This window comes from Lissotriton vulgaris, chromosome 5 (assembly GCF_964263255.1).
Source record: "Lissotriton vulgaris chromosome 5, aLisVul1.2, whole genome shotgun sequence".
Lineage (NCBI taxonomy): Eukaryota > Metazoa > Chordata > Amphibia > Caudata > Salamandridae > Lissotriton > Lissotriton vulgaris.
Genome location: NC_141693.1, coordinates 727,925,138 through 727,942,413, shown reverse-complemented (window position 1 = coordinate 727,942,413; position 17,276 = coordinate 727,925,138). Strand labels below are relative to the sequence as shown.

General features: G+C 44.3%; 1 protein-coding gene across 1 annotated transcript in view; it reads left to right on the top strand.

Annotated features, from left to right (window-relative positions):
* Positions 1–17,276, top strand: part of VAMP3 (vesicle associated membrane protein 3) — a 308,881-nt gene that overhangs the window by 157,383 nt on the left and 134,222 nt on the right. Inside the window, exon 4 of the mRNA XM_086922161.1 lies at positions 16,844–16,895. Coding sequence (XP_086778287.1) covers positions 16,844–16,895 — 52 coding nt within the window. The remainder of the gene's footprint in view (positions 1–16,843; positions 16,896–17,276) is intronic.

Sequence of the window (17,276 nt, the reverse complement as noted above, 5' to 3'; positions counted from 1 at the left end):
CGATAAAAAACGGCCGCAATGCATCAATATCGCTGAAAAGTCAGCGATATTCATGCATTATCCAGCAAATGCTCTTAGCCATGTTATCCACCTTCCATTGGATAACATGGCTAAGAACTGCTCGCAAATGCAAAAAAAAACGGCCGCAATGCATCAATATCGCTGAAAAGTCAGCGATATTCATGCATTATCCAGCAAATGCTCTTAGCCATGTTATCCACTTCCCATTAAATAACATGGCTAAGAACTGCTCAGGGCCCCATGAGGAACACTATCCATTTTAAAAGGAAAACATAACATCAAAGACACTCAAATGCAGCGACGGCTCGTGGAGGGAATTACGGTGGGGCAGGAGGGCGGGGAGGGGGAGGGGCAGGGTGGAGGTTGCTAAAAACCGGCATATGGATAATTGCAGGTAAGTAAACAATTTAATTAATAAAACGAATTTCGTAGCTCGCACTGCATTGCATTTTGCGATGCAAGGCGCACTACGAAATTCGTTTTATTAATTAAATTGTTTACTTACCTGCAATTATCCATATGCCGGTTTTTAGCAACCTCCACCCTGCCCCTCCCCCTACCCACCCTCCTGCCCCACCGTAACTCCCTCCACGAGCCGTCGCTGCTCAAAGGCCTTATAAATATGGCCCAAAACAACCTATGAAGCTCTAACAGTACATATCCAGAAATGTAATTGATTTCAAAATTCGTTTTTAAACACAGCATATAAATCAATTGTATACCTGTTTTCAAGAGGAAAGGACTGAAAATGTCCTAGAGACACAGGAAAGCGTTTTCTTGAATGCCCTACCACCATTGTTTGGACATTATTAACATGGCTATGTAACTCCCATAATCAAAATCTAAATTTGCAAAGCACAAGTGGGAGCGTATTTACAAGAAATTTGCACCATGAAGAACGTAAAATAGCATAATAGACACTCAAATGCCTTATAAATATGGCCCAAAACAACCTATGAAGCTCTAGCAGTACATATCCAGAAATGTAATTGATTTCTAAAATCGTTTTTAAAAACAACATATCTGTTTCAGCTTACATAACAAACCATGGAATGGGCTCCATGTACCACAATAACTTGTGTTACTGCATGCCAGAATGCTACACCGAATATGCAATTACAATTTCTCAAAGTAACAAAATCTATTTCTATATCACTACAGACAAAGCCACAGTTTTAAAACACAGCTTTCTTCATCATTTTCTCCTTAATTCATACTATTCTCTATCTAAAATAAATACATCTTTTCTCACCTTAGCCAAATACTTTTTGAGTTTTGAAAACAGTCTCAGAAATACACCAAATTGTCTTCAGCAGAAGAAAAACGATGCACTCCAGAGGCTGCAGCTATTGAAAGCACAGAAATACAGATATTCATTTCACATATCTCTCATATTAGCCAATCATAACTCTTCCCTCACTTTTTTCAAATCAAAACCCTTCCCCCCTCTGCCCTCTCTGCCTTTTTTCCATAGCAACCACCTCCTGGAAGACCTCTCATGTTTGCAAATTCACACAACAATGTTTCAATTGAACTCTGAACTCTCAGTGCACCTGCGTATCCAGTGCAATCTTTCATTAAATGTTTCTTCCTTGACCATTCAAATTACATCTTTCAAAGAACACATCCATGCACCCTAACTTTCTGTTTTCAGAAATGGAAATGCACCAATCACTGCTAATGATTCATTAGCATTGGAAATCCACAGTTTTTTTTCTTTACAAACTCCTACTGTTTCAACTGCCCTTTCATTACCACACTTCATCTGACTGCAGAACAACCTTCTCCCACCATGTTTAATGTCTGGATTGTTGGACATAGTTACATCCACTGGGCTCAAAGGTATGCTGAGAACAGAAATTTACACAACCTCAATTTACAGGATGTGGAAATTAAGTGGTTGGGCCAAAGAGGATTAAAATGTCACCAATTGATACCATTGGTGAAAACCTTTATGCATTTGCCAAAACCTGACCTGTTAATAGTGCACTGTGGAGGTAATGATTTGGGCACTTTGACAGGGGTAGGTCTGGAAATGCTTTTAAAGGACACCTTTGAGCAATTAATGGCACTTTTTCCTCAAACTGCTTTGGTATATTCCAATATATGCCAAAGACAGAAATGGAGGTGGTCCAACCAATTTTCTCCACAAATTGAGAAAGCGAGGAAGCATGTAAACAAATGTGTTTCAGCTTTCATGAGAGACCATGGAATGGGCTCTCTGTACAACAATAACTTGTGTTACTACATGCAAGATATCTACAGAGGAGATGGAGTTCACTTCTCAGATGAGGGCAACAGAATTTTCATTCTGAATTTAAGACTGTGCATTGGTACCTACTTATAAGTACCAAAATGTACCATAAACCCAAAAGCTCTTCTCAGAGCTACCCTTCATCTGATCACACACTTTTATTATTTTTTTTCTAACTTTTTTCTGTAATTTTCAACAAACTACGCTCAAAGAGCGCTATCCGGTACGCGAACTGGAAGCTAACCGCGCAAAATTTCAAAAAAAAAGTTTTTCCTCGCACATATAGTCCTCCTCAGCCACCCTCAGAAAACGTAGGGGGGCAAAATACTTGTACCATGCCCCCTTCTACCCATTCAGAACATTATTTACCCGCCATTTTATACCTTGATTCGACTGAAACACAAAATGGTGGACGCCCGTTACGCTCCTAGTTCGCGGACCGGACCGCTTTCCGGGAAACGGTCCAAAAAAAGGTGGGAAAGTAATTTACAGAAAAACGACTAGAGACACTCTCACCAAATATAAATTAGCTCATACTACATAACAATCCCTTTCATTCTCACAAATTTGATTGAAATTTAATTTAGCCATTTAGCCTGTAGACCTCTCCAAGTACCGTGAGGTAAATTACTTCACAAAACACATCTGAAGTGTTGGAATTGACAACCAATGAAAATGTTACTTTCATTTTCTACTTTTATTACCTGACATTTGATTGGTTATATACTTGAATATATAAAGGAAGAGAAGAAAACACAGCCATTTTGACTACTACTTCTTGTTGTACATCACATTTCAATAGCTTCCAAAAACTTCAACTTCTTTGTGAAGGTAAGTTATAATTTTTAAAAATGAAATATATTGTGCACTATAACTTAATATAGTAGACTTTTTCTGCTAGATATACACTATCCCTCTGTACTAGGAATGTATTTAGATAGACTTCTCTGTTATAGTTATGAATGGAGTTAGGCTTGTCGTGGTTAAAATCACATACACTTTTTTATAGTCCTATTTCCACTCTGATACTATACACTGCCAAAAGATAAATTCACTGATAAAAAATGACTATCTAAAATTAATCCCAACAGTGCCCTATCTCTACTAATATATATTTTTTTAATCCAAATTTCAGGCAAAATGGAAGGCGAAAACGAAGTTTCTTTTGAAATGGACCTGCAAGAGAGCAGCCAGGAATTGATTGAACAAATTGACATGGAATTTATGGATCAAAGCTTGGATAATGAACTGCTGCAATGTGTCCAAGCAGTAGATGCCCTCCTTGCAAATGAGGACATTTTACAACCTCACAGATTGCAAACAATATTTCAAGAAAATAATGACATTTCAGACACTGAAATGTTAGAAAGTTTAATTAATTATGAAAAACAATCAAAATAAAAAAAAAGTTAAAAATAAAGAAAACAAACAAAAACAACAAACAAAACAACAAACAATTAACATTTAGTCTTTGAAAAGTATATCATTCTATTATCCTTATAGTACGCTGCCTAGAACGCTTTCCGGTTCGCGTACTAGGCGCTCATCGCGAAAAAAAAAAGAAAACATTTTTTTGAACCCTGCTGGGCCCTTTTAAAACCTCCACATAAAACCTAGGGGGTCAGGGAGGATCTACTATGCCCCCTTATGGAAATTTCCCCCTTTCTTTTGGCCTCCTCTTGTCTCTCGATCCTACCGAGAGACAAGATGGCGGCTGCACCGGACTGTTTAGAATGTTGACAGACACCGAAGAGCCAATCAGCTTTCCGTGCGCAAAGTTCCGTTACGCGAAAAGTACGCGAACCAGATCGCTGCCCGGAGCGCTGTTACAGATATATATCTTGATTTAAACGTTAATTTCTCAAAATCCACTGAAGCACATATATTGAGACCTAGCAAAGGCACATCGGGCTAACAGTCCCTACAATTTTGCCAAGTTTCGTGTAAATCCATTCAGCCGTTCGGGTTAAAAGTGAGTCCAACCGCCCTATGGAAATTAACATGGGAAAAACGCGTTTTGGGACCCCCCTTTTTTCTCAGCCCCCCCTTGACGAACCCCCCCCAAATTTCCAGGAGCTGCTCAGAAACAAAATGTGCCATTTTCCTGAAAATTTCAACCGATTCCGTCCACAAACGCCAAAGTTATTAGGCATAGAATTTTCAGAAATCCCATAGGGAAAAAATCCTAACTATATATACCTACTGGCGACCGCCAGTAGGTTTTATTTATATATATATATATAATATTTACATTCCCTGAAGTCACAGCACTAGAGTCAAAAGCTCCCTTCATTTTACACAGATCTCACAGCTGCATCCCTGAGCCCCCTCCCCCCTTCTCTGGGCCACTGGATATTAGCCTCTGGCTTCCCTCCCCCAACATCAAGCCATACACTTGGGCCACACAATGCCGTGTGGCCAGGGGCCTCAGCCCCATGCCCTGCAGTGATGAAGTTGGAGCCAAGGCCCCAAACCTATGTCAATGCCCTTGCAGAATGAAGAGCAGTATCTGTCCCCTCGGTACTGCCCCAGAAAGAAATGGATGAAGAATGTATCTGTCCTAGGGATCATTTCTTGTTGTGTGCCACAGTCCTGCACGAAGCCTCCAAACCAACACCCCACCTTCCCCTAATCTAAACTGGTGAGTTGGCTTCTTGTGAGGCAGGTGTTCCCGTGGTTGCCGCACAGAGACCCAAGAAGTTCACGCTTTGTGGCAGCCACAGTCCTCTTCCTGTGACACCCACAGTTCTCTTCCCGTGACACCCAAAGTTATCTTCCCCACCCTCCGCCAAAGAGTGTGAGAGCAGGGGAGGGCGAGGACCCCCGAGTTCGGCAGGCCCAAGGAATAAGGACACACACCTCTTACAGGCCCCTGTATACTCTCTTCATGTGTGACTTTAGGCAGTCCCAGAGTTTTATATGGAAATACAGAAGGGGGACCTCTCTATTTAGAGTACCTATTTGCTCCAGAATGGTGCCCCTACTCTTTCGTGAAATATACTGCTGCAGCGCTGAAAAGAGCAGGTACTGTCCCTTTCAAAATAAAGAAGTGCAGGCACTCAGTACCAGGCAGTACCTGCTTGATTTTAAGCACGGGGCAGGTTACTTTATCTCACGGCCCCCAATTAAATATACTTATTTCCTCCTCATTGCAGGCTGGTTTCTGCAACCTGCGAGCAATAAGAAAGACCCCGGGCACTGCTGTGCATTGGAAAAGAGCCTGCCATGATAAAGGCGCTCTATATGGAGAAGTTTACAGCTCCTTGAAGCCAGGTCAGCGCTACCCTAAATACACAATAAACCCCACTGGGGCAACCCTGTCACGAGACTAGTGTGTATCAGTGCGGTTCATTATGTGTGTGAATGAGCATGTACACGAATCCTCGCTTTTGCTCTTGAACACTAAAGTGGTCTTCAGTTTATATGGAGCAACCATTCGAAGGACAACTTTCTCCTGCCCGCCCAGTCAGCGCAGCGGATTTAGCAGCAGAATTCCTATCTTGTGACATCTGCAAAAGGATATTTCCCAACATTGTCAGGAAACGTCCCTGTGTGGCAGAATAATCCCCTTCGCTGTCATGTGTGGTTGTGGGGTGAAGGGGGCGCAGGGGATTCTCAGCTCCCGTTCTAATTGCGCCGTTGAGACCCGGCCTCAGGTGCTGGACTCTTTTCATTACATTTTGCTCTAATGTGATGAAATTCTAATGCTCTACTCACCATATGGCAAAATTTCTTCTCCGAGAGTTACTGGAAAACGGAGAAATCTATTAATCTCCATAATAGATTCTCAAATGAGGTTTTGTCAAAAACGTTTTTTTGAATGGCGCTTTGTGAGCAGTTGTATGCACGGGTCCGTGGACGCACGGAGAGGCTGTGAGGTAACAGGGAGTACAACACCAAGTGCACAGAGAGGAAGTGCCAGGGCGAGAGCCGGCGCCGCCTGCCACAAGGGCATGGCTTGCATGGTCTCCGCACGTGCACTTTCATTTCCAACCCAAGGGCCCACGCATAGAAACACCATTCAAGGGGTTTGCCCATTCTGCGTCATTAGGAAAATGTTTTAGTACATATGGCCCCAAATGCACTGTAGTGAACGTGCCACCTAAGGGGGCGGAGCGGGCACTGACTGCAGCAAGGACATTCCAAGCCAAGGACGCAAGTGTAGAGACATCAAATGCAATGAAGAGAAAGTGCTGACTGTCACCACCTGCACCAAGGACATGCTTACCCTGCAGGCTCGCTGCACGTGCACTTCAACTTCAACCCAAGGGTGCAAGCTACAAACACCAACTGCAGTGTAGAGAAAGTGCCGACAGCCAGGACAAGGGCTGGCACCGACCGCAGCTTGGGCATTGTCACCGTGCAGAGTCTCTGCATGTGCACTTCCATTTCAAACCGAGGGAGGCAGGCCTGAACACAGCAAGGGCACCGCAGAGAAAGTGCTGACTGCCAGGGCAGGGGCTGGCGCAGACTGCAACAAGGGCCTCTTCACCTGCAGGCTCTCTGCATGCGCGCTTTCATTTCAAACCCAGGGAGCCGACGTGAAAGCACCCCACGGGGAGGACACTGCATGGGCACTTGTTCCCGCTCCAACGCGATACAAACTTAAAAAGACACAATAATCCGGCGAGTGTCAAAGTATGAAACCATTACCATTCCTGTCCACATTTTTTATGTATGCTCAATAGCGAAAACATACCCGAATCTCAATGTGCGGTAAGAAATATACACTTCCCTTCAAAATCCACGGACCATGCCCTCGCCTCCTTTCCTTCACCGGGGCATTGTCCCCCAGAATTATGGCCACTACTTATTGAGGCGCGCGGGGTCTGATGGGATACGGCTTGCGCCAGCCCGCGTGCTCCCTCGCTGGGACCCGGCAGCTCAGCCCCGGATCCCCGGCCGCCAGCTCGCCCTTGGGTGACGGATGGCCGCGTCTCCCTGCAAGGCAGGATTAAAAGCATCCCATCACCCACGAGAGGGTTCGACAGTGAGGTCAAAGTTACACGTTTTGTGTTCGCAAAACAGGTGTAATACTTGCTAATAGTCTCAGTCGTTACCCAATGAATTGTAACCAGGGATGCAGCGCGCGCCAAAGACATGTCACTTCACCTCGAGGGCAAATACCTTCGGTCCAATACTGACGTAGGTGTCCAAATAGCAAATTTAGGGAGTATCAGATTGATACTCATCACCCATGGTTTATATACAGGACCTTCAGCAGACTCCTCTCTCAAGAGAGGCGACAGGTTCAATAACCACTTCAACGCTGAACGTTAGTATAAAAGGCCATTTATTTAGGACAGGGTTGACAACAGCAATTAACCAAAAACATCAATAACTTATCAACAATCCCCCACGTCATGTCTTTCAGCCATCATCCATTCCCATACTCCATTTACTCTCTCCCGCTTCACTCAGCATCTCCTCCCTTCCTCCATTCCTTCCACACTTCTCTTTCAACCTCCTCCAGCATCTCCAGCCATTGCACTCTTGCATTTTGCACACCCATCATGCACCTGTAACCTCCTCCCCAGGGTGGGTGAGTATGCCCGTCATAGACTCCCCACCCCTCCACAGTCTGCCAACCTCTTACGCCGCCCCTGTGTTTCCCTCTCTCATCTGTCCTCATGCCGCGGGCCGCCTAGTCATACCTCCTCGTGGTGATGGGGGCTCCTCCTGGCATGCCATCACCACTGCAGCATCCCCGCCAAAGCCATCCGGGTGTATGGGTCATCTCGACCCACGCCTCCTCTAGAATGCTGGGCCGCAGGAGATCTGCTCTCTCGGCGCAGCCCAGCAACTGAAGTGCTGCGTGGACCGCTCCCTGGAGTCTCCACCAAAGCACCAGCTAAGCCCCCCCACGTCGCACCAGGACACCGGCTGCAACGTCAACAAAAATCACCGCCCAATCCGACAGGATGGGCCTAAAGGTACCTAGCTAAATAACAAACACTATCAACTAACACTGCAACCCTACCCTAATGGCGCTGAGGGAAGGAAGAGGCTAAAACTCCTCCCCTGCCCTCTTTATTGTGCAAGTCTTGCTGGAGGCTTCCGCTCTTTATACCCTAACATTTAACCCCATCCCTAAGCCAACCCCCTAGCCCCAACTACAACCCTGTCCTAGTCTTGCGCGAAAACCCCAGAGGAAGACTGGTCTGCTGACCCTACTTCCCCCAGGGGCTGCATTGGGGCAACTCACAAGGCAATCCGCTTCAGTTGGAAGGCCAGACCAAGTCCAGGGGAAAGAGACAGCACTGAGGAAAACACAGCTGTGAAATAGGGCACGATGACAAGGCCACTGGGATCAACCAGAAATTAAGACAGGAGGGTTCAATTTTGCCAGCGAGTGTAAAGCTGGAAGGGGAGGCATGGATAGGGAAGGAGCATGAAGTGAACGAGAGGGAAGCTCAGCCACTGGAGGTCTTTTTTTCCCAGGGCATCTGACTGAGGCACATACACTGGAAGTGGAGGCCCGAGCATTCCCGATTGACAGGAAATCATAAAGCATGGCTTCTGTGAGAGCTGCTCTTAAAGCACAGCCACAGAGGTCAAGGTTCACCCACTATGTAGTCTGTATGCATGATTAACTGGAGGTGACACCAGTGAACCTTCAGTGGGTGAGGGGAAAATATCAACTATGTGAATCTATGACAGATGGCTTATGAGTGAAAACAACCAATAAACTGCAGCATTTACTCTTCCAAACAAATGTGTGGTCTTAAACACTGAAATTTGTGGTGGTGACGGGATATAGGTTCCTCGGATAAGCTTCTTACTCGCATGCAGAAGCCACAGGAACATCTCCACCCTGGGATCCTTAGTTTCACTTGAATTAGCACTCACACTGCACGCCATCATCCCGGCATTCCCCACTTCAGCCGCTAGGTTTAAAGTCCACCAATAACCACCAACCACTTTGAATCAGCTTTACTGTGCAGGAATCAGAAACATAGCCATCCCTTTCCTTCCCCCACACAGCTTTTTGATCTCCAACTCCTCCCGGCACTCAATCACAGCCCAGTCACAGACTTTTCCTTATTGTTCCCTACTTAAATGTTGTTGAGATTTTTAGGACCCATTCTCCCTGTTGACTAATGCATATCTAGTTTCTCCTGCCTCACCACATATTTCCCAAGGAGCCTGGATGAAAGTCCATCTGTGTACTCTATTCCATTGCATTTTGTAAGGTAAATCACCTGTGGTATAATCAAGGTACAATGATACACCAGAAGTTCTTTAGTATACTCATTCAGCTCTAAACCACTTGCCAACCCCACTGTAAATGTAAATGTATAGGCATTTATATAGCGCACTACTTACCCGTAGGGTCCCAAGGCTCTTCGACCGCTGCGAAACCCTTCCTGGCTTCCCTGAGAGATGGTCCCTTAATGGGTATCTCCAGGGTGAGACCAGGCATCCCCGGCGGTCTGGTGGGGCCGTTAGTGAAGATGAGGCAAGCTAATGCCCAGAGTTGCCGAGTGTGATCGCTGATCAGAGTGGGCACCGAGGCGAGAGAATTATCGAGTCCGCTGACCCTGGTCCAGAAACCTGCCGCGCCGGGAATCGAACCCTGGTCCCGGGCCGTCCTCTGCTCTCGGGTCTGCCGCCTCTAACCAGTGAGCCACACTACTGAACCCCATCACAAATAATTCTGTTGACTCTGCCCCTAAGAATATAATTTTTAGGTCTCGCCTTTACCATTCCGCAGGAATGGGAAATGGGGAGAATTCAAGTCGGCAAAATCCTCTTCAAACCAAGGGCTTTCAGCCCCGCGGTTTTCTTGCAGTTCACGTGAATCACGTGAGCAAACATGCACGCGCATTCACGGCCAGGGCTTCTCCTCCCCTAGCAGCACTCCTCCCACACCAGCAACTCCCCCCTCCCACACCAGCACCTCCCCTCTCTCTCCCCGCAAACACAGCCTTGCCGTAGCAGCACTCCTCCCACACCAGCACCTCCCCCCTCCCACACCAACACCTCCCCTCTCTCTCCCCGCAAACACAGCCTTGCCCTAGCAGCACTGCTCCCACACCAGCACCTCCCCCCTCCCACAACAGCACCTCCCCTCTCCCACAACAGCACCTCCCCTCTCTCTCCCTGCAAACACAGCCTTGTTTTCATTCTGTGCAGTGCAGCACCATCGTTGACCCGATTTTGTAAATTAAGATGCTTTGCCAACACATGCTTGTTATCACACTTAAGGTAAATCTATTATTTTTTCAAAAGCTTTGTGAAGTGTGTGTACAAGGTTTGTTTATGGTAGGCACGGGAGAGCCAATGCAGCAACTGGAACCCAGTTCCAGTTCGGTAGCTTTGGATGTTTCGCCACTTCTTCCCTATTGAGAACTGAAGGAGAGTTCATTTGTTTTTGTGCTGCATTCCTCATGCACGTCTCGCCACCTGCGCTGCTCTCTTTTACCTGCCTCTTTCCTGTTGCGTTAAATTGTGCGCTTCCCCAACTGCCTACCCTGCTCCCGCGCCCTTCATGTTGCTTTCACGTCACTCCGGCCCTCTCCACGTTGCTTTCGTATCCATTCCCCCACCCAACCCCATATTGCTCTCACATTCAATGGTGTTGCCTCTGCACCGCCCAAACCTCTGCCTTGTTTATGTTAATGCCGTACAACTAATTGTGACTGACTTCCGTTCCTACTGAACCAGGCTGTAAGACTGGTGTTTCTGGCAGTGGGAATACAGATTTTTTAAAACAGATGTCTGTTCGGAAGTCTGCTTAGTTCGCCTAACTCTGTCATAGCCGCGCATAGCACAAGGCTCCGCCCAGAAGGTATAGTATTACTGACAGTGGCAGCATAGGTTGTAGGCTGAAATGCTGTCTTGCAGCAACAGATAGCTGTCTACTCATACTTTCAAGAAGCAGAGCACGCAAATCACACGGAATTCAGGCAAAGGGCAAAAGCTGGATGGGCTACAGCACCAGCACAAACCCCCTTCCGACACCACCCTTCCTTTAAAACTCGAGGACACAGGAGCAGCCTCATCACCCACTGGAACAAGCAGGAACACCCCGCCCCATGGTTCCACCCGTTGTCACACCTAGTGAGTCTGTGCCATCGGCTGCAGATGTCTTTGTTTGCACCCTTTCAAATTCATTTGGGAAATAGCTTTTAAGCGTAATATTTGTGTAGGTAAAAAATTAGATTGGCTGCTCAGCTGAAGCATTCTTTGTCCATGAATTTGCCAAGCCCCTCAAACTGTTCATCACAGAGCAGCTAAATCACAATATGTTGATGCCGATAATGTGAATATAGATCAAGTAGTTATCATGGCAAGCACAGTGCCTAATGCAGGGTTTGCTGCAGTGTGTTAAGTTCCTGACTGGCAGAGCGTCTGCACAGTAAGCTATCCCATCAGTGAGCAGCAATGAGATTAGAGCAGGGAACTCTTCTCTCTTGATGACATTGAGCTGTTTGAGTTCCCCGTCCATGCTGCTGCAGTCCAAATCTGGGTTAGTACTTTACTTGGAGCATGCCTAAAATAATTGGCAGAACCACTAGACCCCAAAGGCAACGCCACTCACACACGCAACGCCACTCACACACGCAACGCCACTCACACACGCAACGCCACTCACACACGCAACGCCACTCACACACACAACGCCACTCACACACACAACGCCACTCACACCCACCCAGTGCCACTTTCAGACACACACCACTCACACCCACGCAAGCCCACTCTCACACACGCAACGCCGCTCTCACCCATGCGATGCCACTCACACAGGCAACGCCACTCACACACGCAACGCCACTCACACACGCAACGCCACTCACACACGCAACGCCACTCACACACGCAACGCCACTCACACACGCAACGCAACTCACTCAAAGCCACTCACACACACGCAGTGCCACTCTCACCCGCACTGTGCAGTGCACAATAGGTCTCGCAGTAGGAAAGTTGGAGCTATTGGTTTTGTAAATGACAAAGCCCTTTATGTTTTATTCAAATGAAAACAAAAATAAAAGGCATTGTTATTTGCAATTGTAATAGCTCTAACTTTCCTACTGCGAGACATATTGGCAACGCCAGTGCTTGTTTGTTGTTGTTGCAAAAACTCTTCCTTTTTATCTGAAGTGAACCCAATTGTCTGTGGATGCTCAAGGCATAACTCTTCCCCAAAGAAAACATCTCACATAAAGATAAAAAACATCTCTGGTTGGATCATCCTCAAATTTCATCACCACGTGCTAAGAGATGTAATGTTCCTCTATAATTATGTATGTATGTATGTATGTATGGCGAGGCATTTCGAGGTGGTCCACAATAGCAACCCGAACCTATTGAATTATTTTGCCATTGATTGCATACCCTTGTCCCGTAGAGGGGGCAACAGGGAGAGTGCACTCCGTAAGCTAGAGACTAAATACATTCTAGAACTAAACACCAAGTCTCCCTTTGGTTTGAACGCGACCGAAGACTTATACACATGTTTATAAAGCATGACTTATGTGTATGTATGACTTCAGGTCTGATAAACAATGAGCGCGTGGATCATGTTATCCAATCATGTAAACTTTTAACTTTATGTGCACGAAATCGTTATGTTTTCAGATTTCTCTTTATTTTTGACTTTTTTCAAATCACTTAGGTGGCACTCTTTATATTATTTACAATACATATTTTTCACTAACACACCTTGGAGTATTTCAAAGTATAAGGAATCACGGTTTAATAGTTCGGCCATCACCCCCCCCTTTTCTGCTTTAAATACGTTTTTTAGCCAACTGTGCTTGCCCACTTGGGCGGGGCTGAGTAATAACCCTATCATTAGGGTAATAACACGCATAATTATTCCCAGCAGCAAATTTGGAATTTACATATCATTACAACCATGGTATAGAGTGACTATATGGGGGCCCATTCCAAGACATTTTGATTTGGGTTCATGGCTTACATGTCCCTTTAGTATTTGGCATGCCAGCATGGGGTTTTTATAAATTTCGTGAAACCTCAACCATTTTTGCACCATCCTATTTTGGTGGTTGAATGCGAATTGTTTATTGATTTTATGAATATTGATATAAATAATATTTATATTTTTAAGCATTTCCGTATATTTATGATTTCATATCCATTTGCCATGGTTTGGATTTATAAATATGTAATTAAATGTTGAAATGTATTTTGATTGCTGCTATTTGTGATATAATGAACTGTTCGGTTGTATTTACTTCCGTAGTTTTTTTACCACATTTGAAAATGTATAGTCTGTCTTTCATTTTTGTACGGACTTTGCACAGCTGTAAACAATGATACTAGCACTTTAAAAGGGTGGTTGATTTTATGCAACGCGTCATGTGATCAAGGTGGGACCGAAACGCGTCATGGCGGCTTTGGTGCAGGATACTTGAAAAATAAAAATTTGGCACAAAGAACTCTCTGGGTCCGCTTGTTCATCTGCTTACCAAGAAGCTGTTTTGGTGGAGTACGATTATATTTATATCTATCTATAGTCACCCAATGTTTTTGGGGCACTCCGGGAACAACTATGCCACGAGGCTCGGCAGCTCACAAGCCGCGGCCTGACGTGTTTCGCAATGCTGCTTCAGAGGCCGTTTCTGTCTGCAACTCGGCAATGCGTGCTTCACCGGGAATTGAAGATGCTGCCTTCTGATAGGCCACAGGTTCCCAATGCTTTATGGTATCCGTAGTTAAGCACAAATTGACCCTGGATGGGTGCCAAGTTAGAGCAGTCCACTCATGCTTGCCCTGTATGGGCCCCATGTGCTGGCGAGTCTAATTCCGGCGTCGCTCCTTTACCTGCTCGGAACAGCAGTGGTGCCTCCCACGCGGCAGGGCTTGCCGCAGTAAATATAAAGCTCAGGTCAGCCAACGTTTTCGGGGGCACTCCGGGAACAACTATGCCACGAGGCTCGGCAGCTCACAAGTCGCGGCCTGACGCGTTTCGCAATGCTGCTTCTTCAGAGGCCGTTTCTGTCTGCAACTCGGCAATGCGTGCTTCACCGGGAATTGAAGATGTAGATGAAGATATATATATATATATTCACTGAAAAAAACATAGGTTTCAGGCCTTATATAGTTTGGAATTAGCCTTTAAAAAACCTTGGAAATTCACTGAAAAAACCATAGGTTTCAGGCCTTATATAGTTAGGAATTAACATATAAAAAACGATTGAAATTCCTCCTATATAGTTGTTGGACTAACTATATATGGCGCACCCGCAATGCACTGCTGATGATGTCACATATTACATCATTCATGACATGGTCAGTGATATCACTGATGACATCACTGATGACATCTCATTTGACTTCACTGATTAAATCATTCATGTGATAATACGATGCACCTCCTCACACTCTAATATAACCTTTGATTCACCCAGTATTAAATACAGACTACCATTCTTGAAACTATTGACACACCAATACCACTTACTACATAGGCACTCACTGATTCCTAGGTCTACTCACACATCCACTCATTCACCCATACAATCACTCATACATAGTCACTCATCAATGCAACACTATCATATGTACTCATACACCTATGCAGACACTGCCACTCATCCATGGAGTTACTCACACACCTAGTCAGTCATGAAAGAATCAATCACACTTCCATTTCCTCATCTATATAGTTATACACACACAACACCTTACTTATTCAAACATATACTAACACATACTTACTCTCTTATACAATCACTGATACAAGTACACATTGATCTGCACAGAGTCACACACCTCCCAGCCAGCCACACACACACTCAGTCTCCCATCCAAATATTTGGGCCACCAATCAATGACCCATATAGCCACTCGTATAGCTACTGATCAACGCATGCAGCAGCTTACACAACAACAGACATACTGATGCACACATTCACAGTTTAGTCACTAACCTATGCATTCAGTAAGACCCATTTAATCACTCACTCATACAGTCTGTCACGCACCTACTAAATCCTTCATCCAGACACTTATACATCCACACATTCTTCAATATGTAAAACATATTTAAACTTAACAAAAAAACAGTCACTGGATGATGTCATCAGTGATTTTATCAGTGATTTCATCAGTGATGTCAAATGAGATGTCGTCAGTGATGTCATCAGTGATGTCATTGACCATGTCATGAATGATGTAATATGTGACATCATCAGCAGTGGATTGCGGGTGCGCCATATATAGTTAGTCCAACTAACTATATAGGAGGAATTTCAATGGTTTTTTATATGTTAATTCCTAACTATATATAAGGCCTGAAACCTATGGTTTTTTTAGTGAATTTCCAAGGTTTTTTAAAGGCTAATTCCTAACTATATAAGGCCTAAAACCTATGGTTTTTTCAGTGAAGAAAAAAAAAAAATATATATATATATATATATATATATATATATATATATATATATATATATATATATATATATATATATATATATATATATATATCCAAACTGGTCCTCGACAAGGCACTCGGAGCAACGTTCAGCCACGCTACCTTTAAGAAAACAGCAGGACCAGGTATTCCGTGAGTTGTTATTTTATTCAGCAACAGACGACAGCATAACGTTTCAGCCTCTCACAGGCTTTGATATATATATCTCCAACTATAAAGACATGGGAACACAGTGGGGTCTCCAAGGGAATCCATGTATTTGCAAAATGGCATGACTCGCTTTGGCGGGTGTACTTTTCTCAAATGTGTGTGTGTAATGTCAAGGTATTTGTAGAGCGCACTGCCACCAAGTGGTTTCCTGGCGCTATTACTCATACCGCTGTGGAACCCTTCCTGGCTTTCCCTGTGAAGTGTCCACTCCTGGGAACCCCCAGGGTGAAGCCAGGCATCCTTGCACTGTAGGGGCCGGTGTGGAGGTTAAGCAAGCTATTGCCCAGATTTGCAGTGTGGGGCCCATGATTAGAATAGGCACCGAGGCGAGAATTGTCAGGTCCTAGGAAATTGAGCCCAAGACCCGCCGAGGCGAGAATTGAACCCTGGTCCCGGGCCAGAACTCTGCATCAGGGTCTGCCGCTCTAACCATTGAGCCACACTGTGTGTGTATAATTACTGGTGTTTTCCACTGCCCTTTGTTTTTTTCTGTTCTGTATATTTAGTTCAAATGACTGAACTGCATGTTTTCACAAAGACCATTCTCACAAACATAGTTTCATGTTCTTACACTGAAATTATTTTGGTATGTTTGTTGTTTTTTTTCCCTTTTTTGTCATTTTCCCGATTGTTTGAATTCACAGATTGGAGACAAATTCCTAAATGGAAAATATCAGTAGCTTGACATTTCATTTACGTGTATCTTTCCAGCATTTACATTTTTGTATATAATCTCTTTGAAAGGACATATCTTTTCTAAGAATTTCACCGGTCATTTCATATTAATGTGTGACCTTATTGCTTCATTTATTGAATTAAATGTTTAGGTAGCAACAATTTGTTTGTTTAAATGCAATGATAATTTTTATGTATATTGAATGGCTTGGCGATGTCGATCGCCAAATACAAAATGTACACCTTTAAACAAGAAATGTTCTCTTCTATTTCTCTAGATGTGGGCAATATTGGTAGCAGTGATCCTCATCATAATAATTATTATTATAGGTAAGTGCCTGCTTGTTCATTTTGTTTGAGCCTCATGATTTTAATTTGTGTTAAGAACATGCAACTGTAAGCAAGCCTGAATGAGCTGTATCGTCATTCTCTTGGTAAAAATCTCTTCTAACATAACTTAATTCATACCAGTGATGAATGGGTGTTGTAGAACCATTGCTGATAAACATAAGTTTGTTGCTGTAAATTGTCAATATAAATTCTGAAGGATAATTCATTAAGCTTTTGAGTAATGATTAAGTATTCACTTTCACTTTTGCTTGAAAAGCATGTCAATGTAGAACCACATTTTAGTACTGAAAACTTTTCCCAAACTGGGCTTGGTTACTGATAAATTCTGAAGTGTATTATTGGATAATGTAGTGATCTGTT